Genomic DNA, 20,509 nt, shown 5'->3' with positions numbered 1-20,509 from the left:
CTCTGTGACAGTTTGGCTGCCTGAGATGCTGCTGGTGCTCCTGTGCTGCTGCTCACTAAGTTATTATTTTATCTATTGTTATTTAAAGTGGTGGACCAGACAGGCTGTAGGAGAGGAGGAGACCTTATTGGGGCACACTACTGTGTTGTGTAGAGGCTCCAGCACCAGTTAGGGCGCACCTACACACACACACACACACACACACACACCAGAAACCCCTGCATACCACAGGAGGCCTGCCCTCCCTGCTGTTTTCATTTGACTCAGGCAAGAAATGACAAAGCTATAGGCAGTTTTGTGCTTCCCCATCATAGCCTATGGGCAAAACATTGAAACAATATCGAAACAGTGAAACAGTTTCCACGAAACAAAATGGAACAATGCTTCGAAATGAAACAAAATGTCAAAATGAAACACTGTCCCTTCAAAATGGCAAAACGGAAGTTGAAACGAAAAAGTGCTGTTTTCCCTAGCCCTAGTGGCTGTATAGTCATCCTATTTAAGATGCCATATTCAAGGTTCCTACATTCATTGCTCCTGCACAGGAGCAGTGGTGCCTGCACACCTGCCTGCCTGGTGCACCACACTGCTCCACCTCCCTACCCAGCTCTGGCCCAGGACTTTTGACCAACTGGCCGGGACTGACCAATGGCACTTGGAACTGTCCCAGCCAAACTGAGACGTATAGTCACCCTTCTTAGAAAAAAAACCTCACTGAAGGTTACTGGTAAAGGCTCATTTTTGTTCAAATATATGGCTTCTGGACATGTCCTGGAGAATAATATGGAGAGGAAAGGAAGTCAAAACTGTTTTTAATAGAATTTGGGCTTCAAATAAATGTGGGTAAGTGCATTTTGAACATATTTTAGCCTTTGCTCCCTATTTTACAGTGCTCATCAGAAATAGGTGAATGGGAAAAGTATGAAGAAAGGGATGTTATAATCAGCTGTGAAGGCTTAAGGAATATACTCAATGATTTATATAATCCATAATAGTTATGTGACCACTATTAGCTGCCTAATGTTGACATACCTTCTCCAGTTACTTAAGTTAACATGAACTCTGTCAAGATTTGCAATCTCAAAGTGAAATAGCAGAAGCATTTTAAATGTCTCAATTCTTCAACTACTAATATTTGAAAAGCATTATTGACTTTTTAAGATGTTTCAAATTTATGTTCAAACAGAGTCTCCCTCTCTCTCACTCTGTTTTCCAAGGTATTTAGCATTCCTACCACTTAGTAGCTAATTAGATATATACAGGTAGAACATGGGGGAAAAATGAAGAAGGAAAACTTTCTTTCAGTGAAATGCTGATCCTTATGGTGGTTAACAGTAAGTTTCACAGATACAAGCACTAATCCTATATATAAGAGTACATCTCTGACCTGTTTTTAAATGCAACTCAGTGTAAAAAAGCTGAGATTCTTTCTTAAAATCAGTGTATAATGTAATTAAATATAATTTATCACAGTAATGTCCAAGACAATTATCTAATTAAATTGCCCTTAAGAAACAAGCATTGATTTCAGGGGTTGTTGGTTGTAGCTGTGTTGGTCTAAGGACATAGGCAGGCAAGGTTCTTTGGGTAGATATATCTTTAATTAGACGAACTAAATAGTTGGAAAAAAGCGACTCTGCAGAGTCTCCCAAAGCCTGAAGAAGGGTGTTTGCTCCTGAAAACTTGGAAAGAACTTTTTACCAACTATTTAGTTGGCCTAATAAAAGGCCTTGATTTATGTATTATTGTGCATACACATATCTATTAAAGCCAGAGATTTCTGGGACATTTTCAGGGAGACAGGATCAAGTCAGCTCAGCCTACATGTAGTCAAAGAGATGAGAACTCGGGGGAAGATTCTTGCCAGGTGGACAAATTGGTATAACTCATTTAAAGTTAGCAATTGATTGCAGCTGAGGATCTGCCCCCTTTTATCACTATATACCAAGTCATTCCAAAGTAGTTAGGTCATTGAATTAGAGCAGATCTCTGCAGGGACAAAATATTGCTTGTACATGGTGCCATTCATTTTTATTTATAGACACTGTGCTTAGTAAAGCACTTTTGTGCCTTATCTCGGACTCTGTAGCGTAAGAAAACTTTTTTAAACTCACTTATGGAATATTATATCAAACTGCATCTGCTGTGAGTAATTGATTTGGCAGAAAAGCTAAGCTGAAAATTCCCTTTCATCTTTCTATTTCTGTCCTTCTCAGTTTCCCTTCTTTTTTGCTTTCCTTACAATGCCTCTTTTCTCTTTCGTTCTGTTTTTTGTCATGTTGAAGGTTCCTGATATTCCTACATAGGCTGTCAATCACATGCCATCTCATCCAAGAGTGCATGTCCCATAAAAGTCACTTGAGAGAGATTATTTTTATCCATCCTTTCAAAGGAAATTCAATTTAACAGTCATTTTGAATAGCATAAAACCCTAGCTTACTTGGTGTCTTCATTTTAAATGAAAGCAACAGATTCTTTTTCTGTCAAAACACAACATTGCTCCAAAAAAGAATTGAACCCTTCTTAGATCAGTAATAAGCATGTAGTGAGAGGTACACCTTAATAAATCAAGACCTCAAGAGACCAGCCTGTCTGTGTTTGATCAAAAGAGTGCTGGGTTTATTTGAACCATATGTACCTTCAAAACTTAGAGAGATTTATAAATCTACTCTTCCTACTGTTCAACTATTAAGATATTAAATATAATTTAAGATATTTTAAATTAATGACTTTTGGTAGATTTATCCAATAGAAATATTAGTCTGTGATTTTTTTTTAATTAACAAAAATAACTGCCTTTGAAGCAGTTAGATAATGACTATATAGGCTGTGTTGAGTCACCTCCAGTCTAGAGCTATTTAATGCTAATATTTTTACGTTTGCCCTTCAATTCTTATAGAAATAACTGTAGATGAACAGGTGGCATGACACTTGCTATTCTGAACCCCTTTGTCCAGTGAAAAGTCCTAATACTAATGATAAAAAATATGTACCAAATAACTAATAAATATCAAAATCTTGTGTACCTCTTCATCTTTGCAGCTCAAAGTGCTTTTCTTATGTCAGTACTCTGCCTGAAGTTAAAGATTGGTCATATGAACCAAAGCTACTACTTGTGGTAGGATCACAATGTGCTAGGAACCAGAATTTCTGTTGGTGTAAGTCATTGCTTTACGTGGATTTATACAAGAAATTCAAGAAAAAAATCTGCCCCATATTTGCCTGCAGTATTTTCTTTCTCAGCCAGATGTTGATGAAGGATGCATTGGGGATGCTGATGTACATTTTGTGTGGCCTGAAGCATATTGTACAGCCTAACAAAAGCTTCAGAGAAGGGAGCCCTTGGTGATTACTGTAGGTGATGTGGTCATGCAGACTTGGTTTGATCACTTGCCAGCATTTACTATCAAGCATTGAAATGAGTCCAAAACCAAGTAAGATATAAAGAGCTAACAATCCATCACTCTGCAGGAAATATCCAGCTAATTGGAAATAAGTGTAGAATCACTGTAGGGACCTTGATCTTAAAACTCTGACAACAAAGAACCAACATCACTAGCTGTGAATGCCAATTCATTAAAAGCAAGTTCTGGAACAAGAAATAACTTAAGTATAACCTAAGTACTAGATTGTTAGAGGGTCCCTCTTTCTTTTATTGTTAATGACAAGCCCTCCTTTGCTATTTCCCCAATCCATAATATTCCTGCATCTGATTCTTCCCCCCCCCCCCCCCCCCCACATTGGTATATGGGCCTTTCCTTAAATGTTTTGACAACACAATGATTGGGCTTCAGTTCAGTTCCAAAATGAGGAGTCAGCTGTAAGTTACAGAAGTAGACAAAATGAGAAATGGGATCTGCATTTCAGGTTTCAAATCCTACTTCAGGTTTCACATTGAATATAAAAAATTCAAAAGAAGTGTCAAGAATATTGATTCACCCATGAACCAAATCATTCATGGATCTTGCTGACCCATTTTTCTTCAAAGGGACTAATACATTCCCCACATGAAGCTTGCTAGTCAGTTCTATCGGCCACTTTGAAAGCAGAGATTGAGTCCTGGGATGGGAGTTAAAGGTGAGAGGAGAGCAGAGGAGCTTCTGGGAATCTGACACTCCAACTCTGGTCTTTTCTCTGTTGTTGTTCTTCCCCCTCTCAGTCAAGCTGAGAGATAAAAGGGGGGGGGGAAATCATTATTTATATTAACTGAAAAAGTAAGTACTTTGACTGACTCTATTTGTTTTTGTGCATGGAGGACTGTAACAGTAATATTCAGCATTACCATTGTCCATGACTTTATATGCCAGATGTGATATTTTGGGTTTGGGGTTTTTTTTTGTGATTCAGTCCTTTTTTCTCAGTACAGGATTGATTTAAATGAAAACTTAGGGGTTCTGCTATGAAAATTAGCCAATAATGTAGCTATCCAATAAATTATTTTGAGATTCTGCTTCAAGTATTCATCTGTACCCTTCATTTAAAAGCAGCAGATCTGACTACATAGTGGCTGCAGTGCAGTACAGGCACCCTTGAGGATTGGTGGCCATCTACGTGTGGCAGCATAGGGTTTAGCAGGGGCTAAGTTTTCCTGTGCTGAGCTCCATTGACTACTTAGGGTAGATGAGCTTAGTATAAATATTGCTTGGGTGCCTCTATAGACCTCTGCCATCATTTCGGTGAGGGGGGGGGGGGTAAAACGGGGGGTAAATTAGGAAGGAAAAATGATATCGTTAATTTATTAGTTCATATTCAGTAGCACAAATTTCTGTTTTCTTTCTCCAGGAAGAAAAACGTCTGCCTTCTGTTACCAATTTTACCAATTGTATATGGAATATTGACAGTTAAAGGTCCTAACCTTGTCAGATTGATACAGGCATTTGTAAGATCATATTTTTTATCTGGGTAATGGATGACACATTGTGATACCTGTGAATAATTATCTCCTCTTAAATATCAGTGAGTTGAAAATGAAGGATGCTGGCTGATATTACAATCCGCATCCAGCTTGCAAGAATTAAATGTCCAGCAAAGACAGCTGACTCTAATAGGTTTGAAGCTGACTAGATTTAATTTTTAATACTCCCTTGTCTACAAGGCAGCTGGCCTAAGCACTGAAGATCATGTAATGGGTCATTTGCATAAGGACTTTTAGATTCATCATTTGTCCTAAAAGCCTTTCCTAATCTCTCATTCTTGGTTTCTCTCCCTTCCTGTTTCCATCTTTGTCTTCTTGACATGAGGAAGGAGTCAATGGATTTGGGAATTCACTTGTACAGCAAGTAGTAAAAATCTAAATTCATTAATGTTCCATGGTGATTTGCCAAATTCTTGTAAAATCTGCCCAGCTGTAATGTTTATAGGCCATGACTAAGCTGACAGTTGAAGACATAAAATGTCATTCAAATCATCTGCTCATATTACAGGGATTCTGTACATTACAGTATATAATCTATTACTTTATTGTTCAGGACAGATGGCAACATTAACCATTACCTCTTGCTGTAAAGCAGTCCTAGCAGGCCACCATACACACTTGACATGTTCAGAGACCCAGACTCATTTGTCAGTGCATCACATCTGGAAATCATATCTCCAGCAGAAGTATGTTCTGCAGAATTAGGTAATGTGGGAGGTGAACCTGTGTTTCTACAAGGTTTAAAAGGGAAACCAAAGATTTTGATGAGGGGGCAAGAGAGATGAACAATAGACTTTTGTGTCTGTAGTGATGCAATGTTATGTAAGACACAGTGACAGACAGCTCTGTCACAACCTCCCTTTCCTCACCCTCACCCTGCCTTCACTTGACAAAGTAGTATTTGGGACCAAAAAAGCACATTCAGCCTTAACAATGGAAATCTGTGTAGATGATCTTTACTGATAGTTTGGCTTTTTGAGTTACTTATTTGTGTAAGGAGGGTTGTATTGATAATGTATTTTTAGTAGTACTTTTAGTATGTTTTTACCTTTTTCAACCATTCAAGAACAGTTGAAAGAATAGTAGTTGGGAAATCCTCATGAAAACTGCAGGGACTTTCTCATAGAGAATATAACATGGTGTGGGTTTACTAATAGCCCACAGCATCTTATCAAAAAAAAAGGGCACAGAAAGGAGTAAAATATGAATCATTTTAGAAGTGGGTTTGTTACAAGAAAAAATAAATGGTAAATGAGATTGGCCTGAATATTTGCCAATGTAGGACTGAAAGCAGGTGACAGACTTAGAACTGAACTGGCTATATAAAACAGAAAGCTGGCAGGATTTCTTCCTTCAAATACTATAATTCTTTTATAAAATGTAATCTAACATCTTATAATTGCTTTAAGGCTTTGGTTATTAAGTGAAGTGTTATAGTGAGTTTAAGAACATGTAAATACTAAAACAGTTTCATAGATTTCATAGACATTAGGGCCGGAAGGGACCTCAGAAGATCGTCAAGTCCAGCCCCCCAACCAAAGGGCAGGAAGTCAGCTGGGGTCATAGGATCCCAGCAAGATAAGCATCCAATTTGCTCTTGAAGGTGTTCAATGTAGGTGCTTGAACCACCTCCTATGGCAGACTGTTCCAAACCTTGGGGGCTCGGACAGTAAACAAATTCTTGCTTATGTCCACCCTGAAATGGTCTTGCAGTAGTTTATGACCATTCAACCTCGTCATCCCTTGGGGCACTCTGGTCAACAAACGTTCCCCCAGATACAGTGATTGGTTGTCTCATGATCGGCTGCAGGGGACCCTTTCCCTCATCCCCCGGTCGCTGACTGGTTGCTGGGGGAGCACATGCCCCCCCTCCCTAAGGTGGCACCAGTCGCCCATACCCACTGTCCTAGTGGGTTGCATTTTGAGTCATCAGGTTTCAGCCCCATGACTCTGGGACTTACTCCCTTCACTTTAGGAAATGAGCTGAGCCTGAGTGAAAAGGTCAGCTCATTTTATGACAGATATCTGGAATCACTAGCCACTTCTGATAATATTCACGTGTGCCATCCAGGGTCTGTACTGCTCTCATGGATTTCAATGTCAACATTTCTTCTCAATTCAAAGGGAGCAGTGTTGGGCCTAAATCTGAAAAAATACAGGTGAAAGAAAGTACTACATATACTCATGTACAATCATCCAGTTAACAGACCTACAGTTTGGTGGGAGTGAATGGAAGACAAGGAGAACATCACTTCATTCCCTTTTTTCCATTCATACTTAATGTACTAAAGAGTCATTTCCTTTTTCCGAGATAACTTTTTTGTTTTGTTTCATGATATATTGAGCACAAAATACAATGTAAAGATCCACATGCCGATCTTCTGGAGAGCACAACGGTTTTGGAAATTATTCCCAGGTGTTCTGTGTCTCTTTCATACTCAGAGCTTATAAGATTAAGATGATATTAATGTACCAAAACTGTTTTGCTCAATTCCCTAGGAAGACATGAAAATGAAGTCATGAAACTAAGCTGTTTGGTATTTATCATGCACACTTTGGTTGTATTTCAGAGCTCTGGGATTTAAACAGGACATCAATCTTTCATAGCCCATTTGGATATCTTGGTCTTCATGTAACACTACTGGATGAATATCAAGAGCGACTGTTTGTGGGAGGAAGAGACCTTGTGTATTCCCTCAGCTTAGACCGAGTCAGCGAGAACTACAGAGAGGTGCAGTAACATAAAATATTATAAGTTGCATGGCATGGTGTTGTGTATGGCATATTTTTCTGGGACCTGGAAGGACTGGTGACTGGAAAAAAGATACTAAAGTTTTTCACATTTGTGAGGACACTGTCAGGTTAAAAATAATCTTCTCTTTTGAAACTTTTGAGGAAGGGGATTTTAGCTCCTGTTACTCCAAGTAAAACCCAGCATCATTCTGATGGAAAGATATGAGTCGATCAGTCTAAACTATGCCACTGACATAAAACTGAGTAACTTAGATCAATTCTGCCATGGGCTTTTTGAATGTCTATTGACCGTGACCTCGCATTGTCAGCTCATGTTCATCTTGGAGTCAATAATGACTCCAAGATCTCTTTCTGCCACTGCTCTCAAGAAGGGAGTTTCCCAGCTTATAAGTGTGCTGCTGGTTCCTACTGCCCAAGTGCAGCACCCTGCACTTGTCAGTATTGAAGCTCATCCTGTTTTTGTTAGCCCACCCCTGAAACCTATCCAGGTCCTGCTGTAATCTATCCTTCCCTACTAGCATGCCCGCCTCACCCCAAATCTTGGTATCATCAGCAAATTTAAACAGGTTGCTTTTCACCTCATTGTCCAAGTCACTAATAAAGAAATTGAACAGTGTGGGCCCAAGGACCGAGCCCTGGAGGACCCCACTGCCCATTTCTCTCCAGGTCGAAAAGACCCGTCCACCACTACCCTCTGAGTACAACCCTTCAGCCAATTTGTAATCCATCTGACTGTGTAGGCATCAATGCCACAGTCACCTAGTTTTTTAATGAGAATGGGGTTGGAGACAGTGTCAAAGACCTTGCTGAAGTCCACACTTGGGCCTGGACAAAAAACAAGAAGTGCCCAAGCTTCCCCCTGGCCCAAATCTTCCAGCTGAACGTATGACTGGGGTTCAGTCCCACACAGGTGGGCTGAAATGCAACAGCTGTGAAACAGCAAAAAGGGATCAGGCTTATGGCTGCAGCCTGGACATGAAGTCTCAGCTATACCACCATGCTGAGACACAACAACCCCCAACATAGGGATCAGTGACTGCCAGGTCCCTGTTTCCTGGTCAGTCTGCACTAGGAAAAAGTTTTCAACTAGCAATAAACGTGCCTCATTGGCTACGATACTGCCACTCACTCATGGCATCATCCAAGTCAAGGCTCGCATGGCCAAAACTGCCAACAAGGCACGTAGCTGAGTTTCAGTGACACAGCTATGCTGAACCCAAAAGAAACTGCAACAGCAACAGCAACTAGAGAATGCCAGGCTCTCAGCCCTGGCCCAGAGTGTGCCAGCAAAATGGCCAGGCTCCAACCTTGGCTAGTTTTCTGTAGGGAGTGATGCCCACCCCACTTACCTACAACATCATCCCACTCAAAACCCAGGCAAGCAAAAGGGAGAGAACAGAGTTCTCAAGCCCTGAGACAGACTCTTTCCCCCTGTACCTGAGGCTTTCCTTTCTCTTCGCTTCAGTTTGCATCTCCAGTGAAGAGGGAGGCAAACCATCTCCTCCTCCCCATGGGAATCCGGCTTTCTGGCTCCCATTTCAGCTGTCAGATTTCAGCAGCCCCAGGAAAAGAAAAAAGAGCACCAGCCCAGGTGGCCTGAGCCTTAAATAACTTTTCTGCCCTCATCACCTGGTCCCAGCCAGAAGCAGGCATCATTTGAGTACTGCTAATTTCAGAGTTGGCCAGCACTCCTGGTGAAGTGGCCAGTTACCAAACTGGTTCCACAGGTCCCTTGGAGGGAATCTTAAGACAATGGCCTGGACACAATGAGGGGATAGGAGGTGAGTCTCTCCAGTCCTAGAGGATGCAAAATATACATCCATAAAACCAGAACACACTTTACCACACACAACCCCAAGTATGTGTGTACGTGTTGCATTAGTTTGACTAGATTTCAAATCACTGGGCATTTATACACCCATACCTTTTTCTCCCACGATGTGCCAGAGATCCGCCACTTCAGAGCAGATGTGATTAATCGAGTCTGCTCTGCACTCAAGTTGATGCACGCTGTGCTGTGCCACATGGAGTTGTATAAGTGGTGAAATGTGCATCAGCATGCAGAAAATGGCACCTGCAAAGTGTTTTAGTTCAAAAGCGTGCCACTCCCATTTTCTCAGTGCTGACACTCATTTTGCCACTTATACAACTGCAAGAGTCGCAGCGCCAGGTGCTTTTCAAAATGCTAACACTGCGGTGCTTGCACTTGTAAAAATGCCCACTGTTTAAAAACCAACCCAGATAAATAGTGATTAAAATTACCATTTGAAAGTTGTGGTCTGGATAAACAGAGATTTGATCATTTATATCCCGTTCTTACTGGAAAAAGTTGCACATGGCAACAAAAGCCCAGGTGATTGAAATACTGTCTGTCTAACCAGAAAGACCTGAGTATGGTCAAGCATGAAGACTGTACTTCTTGCTGACCCCCCGGCCTAAATTGAAAGGAAGTTGACAGGACAGTGTGAGGAGGCTTGTTGGACTACAGTCCGTGTTGCATTCACCTGCTCTGCAGTCCTTTTACTGGAATCATATCATTTGAAAATAAATATGTGAAACCTCATTAGAGAAATATCTGTAACTGATTTCTACAAGGTGCCATCCCTCAGGGGAAGAGAAACTGATTCACATGCTCATGGAGGTGATGTAAGAATGTGTTTATAAATTAAATTAAATGTTGGGACTCCTAAGAATACAGTAACACATACAGCCTCAGGGCCTGGGCACACAAATAAGTGACCTCAAAATAAATAAGGGCAGGGACTTACAGTGTATTGCAGAGGTGCCAAGTATGTGGGGGCCTGAGGGCCCTGGCCCCCTTGGGAAGAGGACTGTCACCTGAAATGCATAAAACTTCCCATATGTCCATCATCTTAGGCCCCCTCTTTCCAGCAAAAATCAAACTCAGTGCCTATGGTCTAACTGTCAGTGAAAAAGATAAAAAGGAGTAGCTGACGCACTGTAAGTCTGTGCCCTTGTTTTTTTCACCTCATGGCAGCTTAGCCTTATAAACTCTTCATTATTTATCTGCTATTAGAAATGAGTAAACTCATATTCCATTTGATAGGAGTTGCTCCTGTAAAAAGAGAGGGATAAAAAAAAGGGTAAGGAAGTAGCTGGTTCCATAAAATAAACCCATTTTTCAGGTAACACTGTATTGGTAAAAGAATAAATGATAGCCTAGAACACATTATATTTCTGTTTGACTGCCTTTGTCCCATCTGGACATACTTTGCAAGTTTACTGCTCTCATTCTGCTGCCAATAGAAGAACGATATTTATGCTGACACTCCCCCCTGCCTTGGCACCTGCCTGCAGAATGCAACAAATTAGTAGCAGGTCTTTTTCTTCTTTTAATTAGGTGCACAAGATGAGAAACTGCAGTTAATAGAATCTGACTGCATATGTTTAGAAACATGACCTCACCAGAGCTGAGCTCCTCTGAATGCAAATGTCATGGGTTCGTTCACTTCTCCTCTTAAATACCCTAGAGTAGGTCATGGATTTTTCACTCAGAGGTATATAGGACAAAACTGAGAGAAGTACACCACAGTGAGTCACTCAACTTCCCATATCAGCAAGTTGTAGAAGTATCAGTATGATCTTGCCATATAAGAAATCTAGTGTGAAATCTGAGTGACCTGGTTCACTTATTCCTACCCAAGGATTCAGCAAACTTTAACTAAGGATATATTAATGATCTATTTAGCTTTTACTTCAACTTCCAGGTTGAAATCTTTTATTTAACAATAGAAGAACTTAATTATAAATCCACAAGAAAAGAATGATCTCTCCCAACCTGAGACTTACTGAGGGTGGGGAAGAGGAGGTGTATTCTGTGCCTGCATCTGGTAACCAGGACAAGTCACCAGAAGCAGCAGAGATTTTTTTTATGAAGTTGGTAATTATGGGCCAGGTTTCATAAATATCTCTAAATATTTGGTGCCTTGAACAACCATTTCTGAGTGGTGCCTCAGTGTTGTCCAAGTCTTCACAGTGTGGAATACGAACAGGATTTTTATTAAGTTTGGCCATGAAATTGAGATGTGGGGATTAACATCAGACATTTTAAAAAACAAAACAAAAACTGTTCCACATCAGAAATACATCATAAAACAAACTAATAATTCTTTAAAATATTCAACTCTGATGCACATATTAGGAATCCCTCAGAGAAAAGCAGTAAAATACTGGATGGATGTAAAGCACATTTTGTTTTATGAGTCTTGTTGACTGCCAAAGTAATCCAACATATGTAAAATAACTTAATCAGTGGTAAATTTGAGGAACACATTCTATAAAAACTACATTTAGAGACTGTTTTTGTTCCACAAAGTTGAGTTTTCTCAACAACTCAAATATCAAGCATTCTGCCCTGTGGCTTACAGTTTTCCTATATATATTATTATTTATGTATTTTGATTTCTAACCATCAAAAATGCATGCATTTGTTATCTTGTGCACCTTTTGTACCATTATAACAGATGCAGTTAAAAACAGCCCAAGGTCTTAGGAAGAAAGGCTTGTCTTATGATTCAGGTACAGGATTGGGACTTCAGGAGGTCTTGGTTCAACCCGAGCTATGCCACAGACTTTTTGTGCGACCGTGGCCAATTCATATGCAACCACAACCTAATCCACCTCAGAGGCACTTAAGTTTTAGGCATCTAAATCACTATAGGCAATCCTAATACATTCTGTGCAACAGTCATCAAGCTGTTAAAATACCTAGGTTCATTACATGTCTCCATTCTGACCTTCCAAGCATGTTCCAAAGTGGTCATCTACCTCCACTTATATTCTGTTGCAGTACTAATCCACCCAGGACTGTCTAAATTCTGTGCAAATAGCAAATTTTTAGACATAGAAAAGTCATGATTAGGAGCATTCTGACCAAGGAAGAGGCAGCTGAGGCATCTTTTGCCCCAATAGCCTAATGACTAGTGTGCTTATCCAAAAAGTTGGGAACCCAAGTTCTAGACCAGTGGTCACCAACCAATGGATCTGAACCACTGGTAGATCTCAGAGCTTCTTAGAATCAATGCAAGTCTGGAGTGGGGGGCTGAGTGTCCATGTGCATGCACCCCAGCCCAACAGGTCAGTCCGTGGGGGAGTTAAGGAGTGGGGCTAGATCGAAGCCCCCACAATGGAGGACAGTGCCATAGAGGTAAGAGCAGGGGTAAGTTGAGTGGGGCCCCAGCAGGGTGGGACTTACCTGCTGCAGAGGTGCACCCCCAAATATTTTTTTCTCTCTCTGCCTTGATCTCCACCCCCCCACACTTCCCACCCCACAGGCTTACCTGCTAGGGGGTGGGAAGTGGGGGGTGGCAGCAGTGCATGGTAGATCTTAGTTTGCATTTAAATCTCAAAGGTTATCTCCTACTTAAAAAGGTTGAAGACCACTGTTCTATACCCTCCTCAGCCAGAGGAATTATGAAGTTGTATCTCCCTCTTCCAGCAACATGACCAAACTACCAGACCGTGGGTTAGGAAGGGCTGAGAACACTGTCTACCACTTTGGTTCTTGCTGGGCTACTAAGAAGCCAAGAGTCACAGGAATAGGAGACCAGTCAAAGACTGCTATGCTGTGGCTCACTGAGGATGGCACAAGCCTGGGAAGCATGAAGGTTTGGGTCCTTGCCTCAGTCCCTGTGCTGTTTATGTATTTTAGCCAATGCCCTTTTGATTCAAAATGCAGGAGCAGCATCAGGAACAAAAGCTAAGAGCTATTTATAAATGTCTTAGTTGTCTTGGTACTGCTTTTTTTGCAGCTGGTTCTACATATTTTAGGGTTTCACCAAAGCCTACAAGCCCTGTAATGATTCAAGAGTTCCTAGGAAAAGAAGCCTGTAGTTCTGCCCCTTCTACTTCTGAGGGAGGGTGAGTGACCAGCACCCCATTTTTGAGCAGTGCCTCCCTTTATATCTCATTCCTTTTGAGAGACACCTCTATGCACATTTCATCTTTGTAGAGAGGCCCTCTAGGAAAAGTTGAAATAAAGCACAATAAAGTATTGGAACAACCTGATAAAGGAAGTACTGGATTCTCTATCTCTTGGTATCTTCCAGTGAAGTACTGGGTGCTCTTCAGGAAAATAAGTTTTAATAAAACAAACATTATGTTTTAGTCCAGCACAACTTATTGGGCTCTGTACAAGGATAATTGGGTGAAATACAAATGTTCTGTCAAATTCAGGAGATCAAACTAGATGATCTAATAGTCCCTCTTGTCCTAAACTCTCTACATCTAAAGCTCATACTAATTCCCCAGACCAGCTTTCATTAGACAAGTCATCTTTCATTTTGGGGTTGCTGAATAAATGTGGAAGCTGCTTTGAGATATTAAGTATGATTCCAGATCTAATTAAAACATTTCCTCTATCTGGATTTACTCAGAGTGGTTGTCATCAGTGTAGCCTTATAATCCAAAGTGTGTATTACTATGAAAATAATATTTTAATTTAGCCTTCCTCTACCTTTCCAACTCAGTGGTAGCAGCAAGATTCATGTGACCTGTGAAAATAATGATGTACTAGATGAAAAGCATCACTACAGATTAAATTAAAAAATATGTATCAGATGATGACTCATAATGATGATAGTTATTGAGTAATTCTGTTCAAACTTTAGATCAGGCATGAAGACCAGTAAAATGTGTTGTATATATAATGTTATTCTAGCTCACATGCACTGAAGAAACCTCTCAACTATAATCATTGCCATCATGCCAAGAGACTGTAATCCTGGCAAAATAAAGGCTGTAGTCATCATAAGTAACTCTATAAACATCAAGAAAAATAACGTGTGCTAGGTTAAAGGCTACCATTTACAACCAATTAGAATCTGGCTCTGTATGTAATGCAAACAAAACCTATATTATCACTACTAAAGAAAAATCAATAATTAAATCTAGGTAATTAAAAATAGTGGATGTATGTTGTAGAAATACTACATATTTTCATATTTACTATCACTTTATATGCAAATAAATGACAAATAGGTCAACCCGTGCAAAATGGCTTCTCAACTAAGAAATCTTTGCATGGATGTTAACGTTAGAAACAATGAGGTAGATGAGTTTATTTGAAGAATAAGGTAAGATAACCTGGTCCCTGTATGTATTCTTCATCTTGTTGTTAGACGTAGCGAACATGTTAAAATTAATTTTGACTGGTAGAATGGGGAGAAAATCTAATGTGGTGCATCCATATGAATTTAGTCTCAGATATGATGAGTTCAATCTCATAGATCAGGCCTCTCTTTTTTAATAAAAAGGGCGGTCTCAAGAATGCATCTATAAAGTACAAGAGCTTATTTAAGCTATAAAGGTTTTACATACCACATATTTTGGGACTCTTGCATTGAAGTGCATTATGATTGATATCCAGGATTGCTAAATTTTCCCCATACCTTGGATGGTTTATATTTAGTATTATTTTTTTTAAATTAATGAAACTAAACAGAAAAAGAATTTTATTTTAAAATTATTTTTCAGATAAAACGACACTGTGATAGACTAGCTTCGTGTTGGCATACACTTGTTATAATATTCTTTGATATTATCTGTTAATGTCCAAGCACAAATTTTCTTTTCTTTTTGTTGAAAATGATATAATCAAAATAGAGACATTTTTGTTTTAACTTATTGAAGTTTAGAGAAATGAAGTCATCATTCTAGTGTGTTCAGATCATTGTTTTACATAGTTTTCACCCATTCAAACCATGCAACTGAAGTGAAACGTAAGATTCTGTACCTCAGGTAACTGAAAAACAGTTTGTCCCATTTGGTCTTTCTTATAATAATTAACCATATTGCTCTCATGAACTTATTGGCTAAACTTCATTTACTTCAATGAAAGCATATTATGTCTTAAATATTGATAGGAAACAGATAATTTAAAATGGCTTTCAACTACATTTGCTATCAATCAATTGCTATCCAAAGTCATTGGATATAAAGTCGGAACAGTTCTTGAATAAATACAAAAATGGTCCAGTATGTGGGCTGTTTTTCAATTTAGAAGGTTGATATCAAGTTTAATAGGTGCAAAGTAAGGAAAAATGTACCTCATTTTAGATTTGAATAATGAACCTCCACAGTCAAAAACTGGGCACAAAATTGGACAATTTGGCTTAATAACTTAATAACTGGCAATTGATGCAATATAAAATATTGCAGGGTACTGCCACTTAGAAAGTATCAGTGAAAATTGTATAAAGAATATTTTTTTTCACAAACAAAGAAGAAAAGCTCATTTACCTGTCTGTTATGATATTATATTAAATAATCTCTTCTCCTTTTTTTTTTTCTTCTAGATACACTGGCCTAGTACACCCCTGCAGGCAGAAGAATGCATAATTAAAGGAAGGGATGCTGTAAGTATCATTAATTACAAATCAGTTGCATCTAATTAGACATGCAGCCAAAACAGAAATTTAGCTTGAACAGGCATTTATTTCTAGCAGTGGAAATTTCTCTGGTCTGGGGAAGCATACGGAGCATTATCCTCCTACTACACTCCCTTCCCAGACTAGGGGATTGTACAGGCATTCATTCTTGTGAAAGACTCTGTCTTGCAGGGGAGGTCCTCCAGGTGTGAACCAGACCCTCCAGGGCTTGTGTCCCCTGGGAAATTTATTGAACACTTGTATGCTTATAGTTTTTACCAGGAGAACAGTGACTCTCCAGGTAGAAATGTAGCATCTGTACTTGGCCTTGGATTCAGGCCTCCGTCAACTTCAGAGTATTCAAAATCCTGTTCTATTAAGTAGTACTAAAACCAACGGGGGCCAATTTTTTTTTAAAAATTACTTGGCTGTAGAAAGTAGGCTCTGCCTTTAGCCTATTATGTTACTCTTTACATCTTACCTACTTATCAGCAGCAGGCCTTTCTGATCCTTGTTATGCTGTGCCCAACTCATTCTGATCAGATGTGATGAAGAATGTCTTGCATTTGAAAGCTTGTCTAACTCTATTCCAACTACATAGTTGGTAAAATAAAAGATACTGTAAGGAATCCTTGCCCCTTACATAATTTCAGAACCTTCACAGCTACATCACTCTTACCCTACTAAATTAGGACATGGGACAGAAAGAGACTTGTTTTTTTTTAGAGAAGACAGCAAACAGGAAACCATAAATACAGCCACAATGCATATTGCCAGTGAAACTTAGGAAGCTGTAAAGACCATAGCACAAGCACTGACATAAGCAACATGCTACTTGATGACATCAAGGAAATGTGTGAATCTTGTTGAAAAAAATAAAAAACCCCAGACACTTTCATCTGTTGTCTGAGTGAGGCTGAATCCAATAATTCTGAAGTTTCCTAGATATCTGATAACTGCTTCTGTGCTCCTTTTACATGATTTCCATGTATCTGTGCTTTTGAAATTAGTCTAGAAACTGAAATTAGGGAATTAGAGGGGAATGTACTTTCTTGTGGTGTTTGTGGCCCATTAAGAAGGAGGCAATACCATGAAAGCATGGAATAAAGGCCACTCTAGACATGCAGATAAAGGCACAAGCAGATCTGATGTATAATCCACACAATTGCACTTCCTGTCATGCCACACATGCATGGCAGGAGATGGTACTGTGGGATTATGAATTAGAACCCATAACGCCTCATTGCCAATGCAGGGCGAGCCTGGGATTGGTGAGTAATAAACTCCTGTGTAGTAAAGTAGTAAAGGAGCTCCCCAGAAGACCACAGAGCTGGGAGGCCTGGGGCACAGGTAACATGCAGTCTCTGAACCATGGGGAGGCCTGGACTACCCCCATCAGTGAAAGGAGCTCCCAGTGGTGGGGGTGCCTGGCAGCTGGAAGCCCATATCAGCTGTTTTCACCTAGTCATGGGGGTGCCTGGGATGCCCCTGCAACTGGGCGCCCTGTCATTTGTGAGCTCCCAGGCTCTGAGGTGCACATGGGCTCCTGGCTGAGAGGCACGATCAGCTGACAGGGCTCCTAGCCATAGGGGCTCCTGGTCACACATTCAGTTAATGGCATGATAATAATGAGCCACAAAGGTATTCACATATTTTGTGCAATAACTTTGTGGATTATACTTCCATTTATCATGTCATTAATCTATTGAACATATGGCTGAGTGACAATTTAAGACATGATTAATTGGTTAGTAACATCTTAGGTGCAGCATGTAGATGGGGCCTAACTAAACTTCAGGTTATGTTCTGGAGCATGAGGATGGAAAATGCTAGTAGTGGCAGAGAAATCTAACTATTTTTAATCACTCTATACTTTCTGTTCATTTTTCATCATACTGATATAATAAAATAATCTAAATTAAAACAGAGAGTATCAAGATACTCTATTTTTATTCCTTTTGTTTTTAAAACTACTTAAGCAGCTGCATTACTTCTGTTACTTATTTTGGCCTCCTTTAACTCATGCTTCTTTAAATATTTTGTTTGTTTGTTCGCTTGTTTGTTTTCTAACACTATTTGCCGCAACAGAAATCCATTCATAAAATCTCAGGAAAAATACATTTCTTTTCTCCTAACTTTCTCCTCTGTTGTTCATCACACATTGCTCTGTACAAAGTCGGTTGTACTATGTATAACTGACATCAAGTGGTATACAGAAAAAACCTAAAAATTAAATTTAAGGATTTTAATTTTAACTTACCGTTTACATGTTTCATGTTTCTCTGTTACCTCGTATTTTGTAACTCAACAGGCCACTTCTACAAACTCTTAAAAGGTTATCAGTTCATCTTGTAGCAGTAAAACTTTAAAGAATATAGTCATAAACACTGTTTTAGAAAGCTTGTAGCAGACTAAATAGGACAATTGAATTAGGGACCTTAATTTCAAAAGCATGTGCACCACCTTAAATATACACCAGTCTCACTCAAACCAAAATGCAACTCTGTTGCTCTGATCATTTTGTGCCAAAAAACTACACCTGTTGGCTTGTGATATTGGGGATCTTGATTTCTTCTGAGCTTTTATCAGAGCTGAACATCAGTTAGAGATAAGAAAAATATTCAGTAACAAATGACTGTAGCACCTTAGTACTGTAAGAGTTTCAGATGGAAAAAAAATCCAGAGATTCAGAGCTGCACAAGGTAACTTTGGTATATAATTGTTCTGCATTCTGAGGAGATAGTCTGTTAATGCCTGTATTAACATATACTTTTCTCTCTTTCCATGTGTATATATAATATTATTGGATGTCCCAACTGTACTGCCTGGTTCCATGATACTTTTGATAAGACCATATTTTCAGTCCTTTATAACTATGTTAAAATATTATCATTTGAGCTGACATTTCTGCTGCTGGTTATCTACTACATGCGGGTTTTTGTTTTTTTTTTAAATTGTTCAATAAATTATATTGATCATGTCATAAAATTATGGTCTTTTTTCAACTTAATATGGCCCCTTCATGTGTATGCCTTATGATACATTCTTTAATTATATGAATACTCATTTATTTCTTCCAAAAAACTATGGCTTCTTTGGAGCACAGGGGATGAAACCTGTAGGGAATGAAGCCCAACTAAGTAGTAAAGACCCTTCTCTATAAGACCCTTCTTTCATTTGTTGCTAAAGTTGGGAAAGATGCTTAGTAGGGGTGTGTGAAGCTTTGGTCCATAATTCGACTCGGAGAAGATTTGACCTGCTTTGCAGGCCAAATAACTGAATCTGAATCGAATCAGGACAAGAAAAGAAAAACTCTGAATCAGTTTGGAGCCTCCAAATCAATTGTGAAAAGATTCAGAGATTTGGAAGGCAGTCTTTCAGGGGAACAGAAACTGAGAAAAGAGGGGGGGAGTAGGAAGGGAAAGACTGACATCTGTAGCTGGCCAGTGACTGTGATCTTTCCCTGAGTCCCCTTCCAATCACAGTGCTCTGGTGGAGGGACATAGAAACATCACATAAGCCTCTGTCTGCAGCCTTGATCTGTTCCCTGATCCCAACAACTGCAAGTCGAAAGCCTGGTTCCTGGTGAAATTTTGCAGACTCAGGGCTGGGACTGACAATCAGCTGATTGTCAGTTCCAGCCTTGGGATTGTACTGGAGTCTGCTGCCAACTGGAGACTCTGGTATGCTTCCAGGGCTGGGGGAGCTGCAACCAAGCCCCCTCCTCACATTTCATTGTGGGGGACCCTGCCACATGTTCATTTTAAGTTGCCATGGAAACCAGACCCCAAAATATTCCACATATTTTGTGGAATAATTTTGTGGCTGATTCTGCATTTTGTGGCACCATTAATTAACACGTGGCTGTGTTACTGTTTAAGACATGATTAACAGGTTAATCATATCTTAAATATAAAGTCTACTGAGGGTCTTAGGGAAATACAAAATTTCTCGTTGCACAGACTATTGTTGTCACAGGAAGTGGGGTGGTTTTTAAAAGTTCATGAATATTACATTTTTTAATCTTTCTTTTTCTTTAAATTAGAATGAATGTGCAAATTACATCCGGGTCCTTCACCGTTACAACAGGACACACCTGCTGGCCTGTGGTACAGGGGCTTTTGATCCCCTCTGCACTTTCATCAGAGCTGGACATCAATCAGAGGTAAAACAATGCATTCTGTAGCAGGGCTCCTCTCTCCTGTTCTGTTCAATAGCAAAAGTAATCTATAGAAGTACAAAAGGCATAAGATTTTTCTGAATGCAATTTTAGACCATTGTGATTGTAATCAACAGTCAGACTGAAGTTTTGTGGTCATGCAAGTAGGAATATTTCAGAGATTTTTTTTTTTTTTTGCAGAAAAATGGGGGGGGGGGTTGACTGAAAGTATTTGCCCAATTTGGTATGAAATTGGCCAGAAAAAGGGGGTGTGTGTGTGCATGTGCAGGGGAG

General features: G+C 39.6%; 1 protein-coding gene across 1 annotated transcript in view; it reads left to right on the top strand.

Annotated features, from left to right (window-relative positions):
- The window catches only part of SEMA3E (semaphorin 3E), a 267,502-nt gene that overhangs the window by 125,951 nt on the left and 121,042 nt on the right, over positions 1 to 20,509 (top strand). Inside the window, exons 2-4 of the mRNA XM_019509507.1 lie at positions 7,486 to 7,646; positions 15,985 to 16,044; positions 20,102 to 20,221. Of these exons, the coding sequence (XP_019365052.1) occupies positions 7,486 to 7,646; positions 15,985 to 16,044; positions 20,102 to 20,221 (341 nt within the window). The remainder of the gene's footprint in view (positions 1 to 7,485; positions 7,647 to 15,984; positions 16,045 to 20,101; positions 20,222 to 20,509) is intronic.

This window comes from Gavialis gangeticus, unplaced genomic scaffold (assembly GCF_001723915.1).
Source record: "Gavialis gangeticus isolate Ggan-Ray unplaced genomic scaffold, GavGan_comp1, whole genome shotgun sequence".
NCBI classification, from domain to species: domain Eukaryota; kingdom Metazoa; phylum Chordata; order Crocodylia; family Gavialidae; genus Gavialis; species Gavialis gangeticus.
The sequence above is the reverse complement of the archived record's forward strand: the minus strand, read 5'-3'. Positions and strand labels throughout refer to the sequence as shown.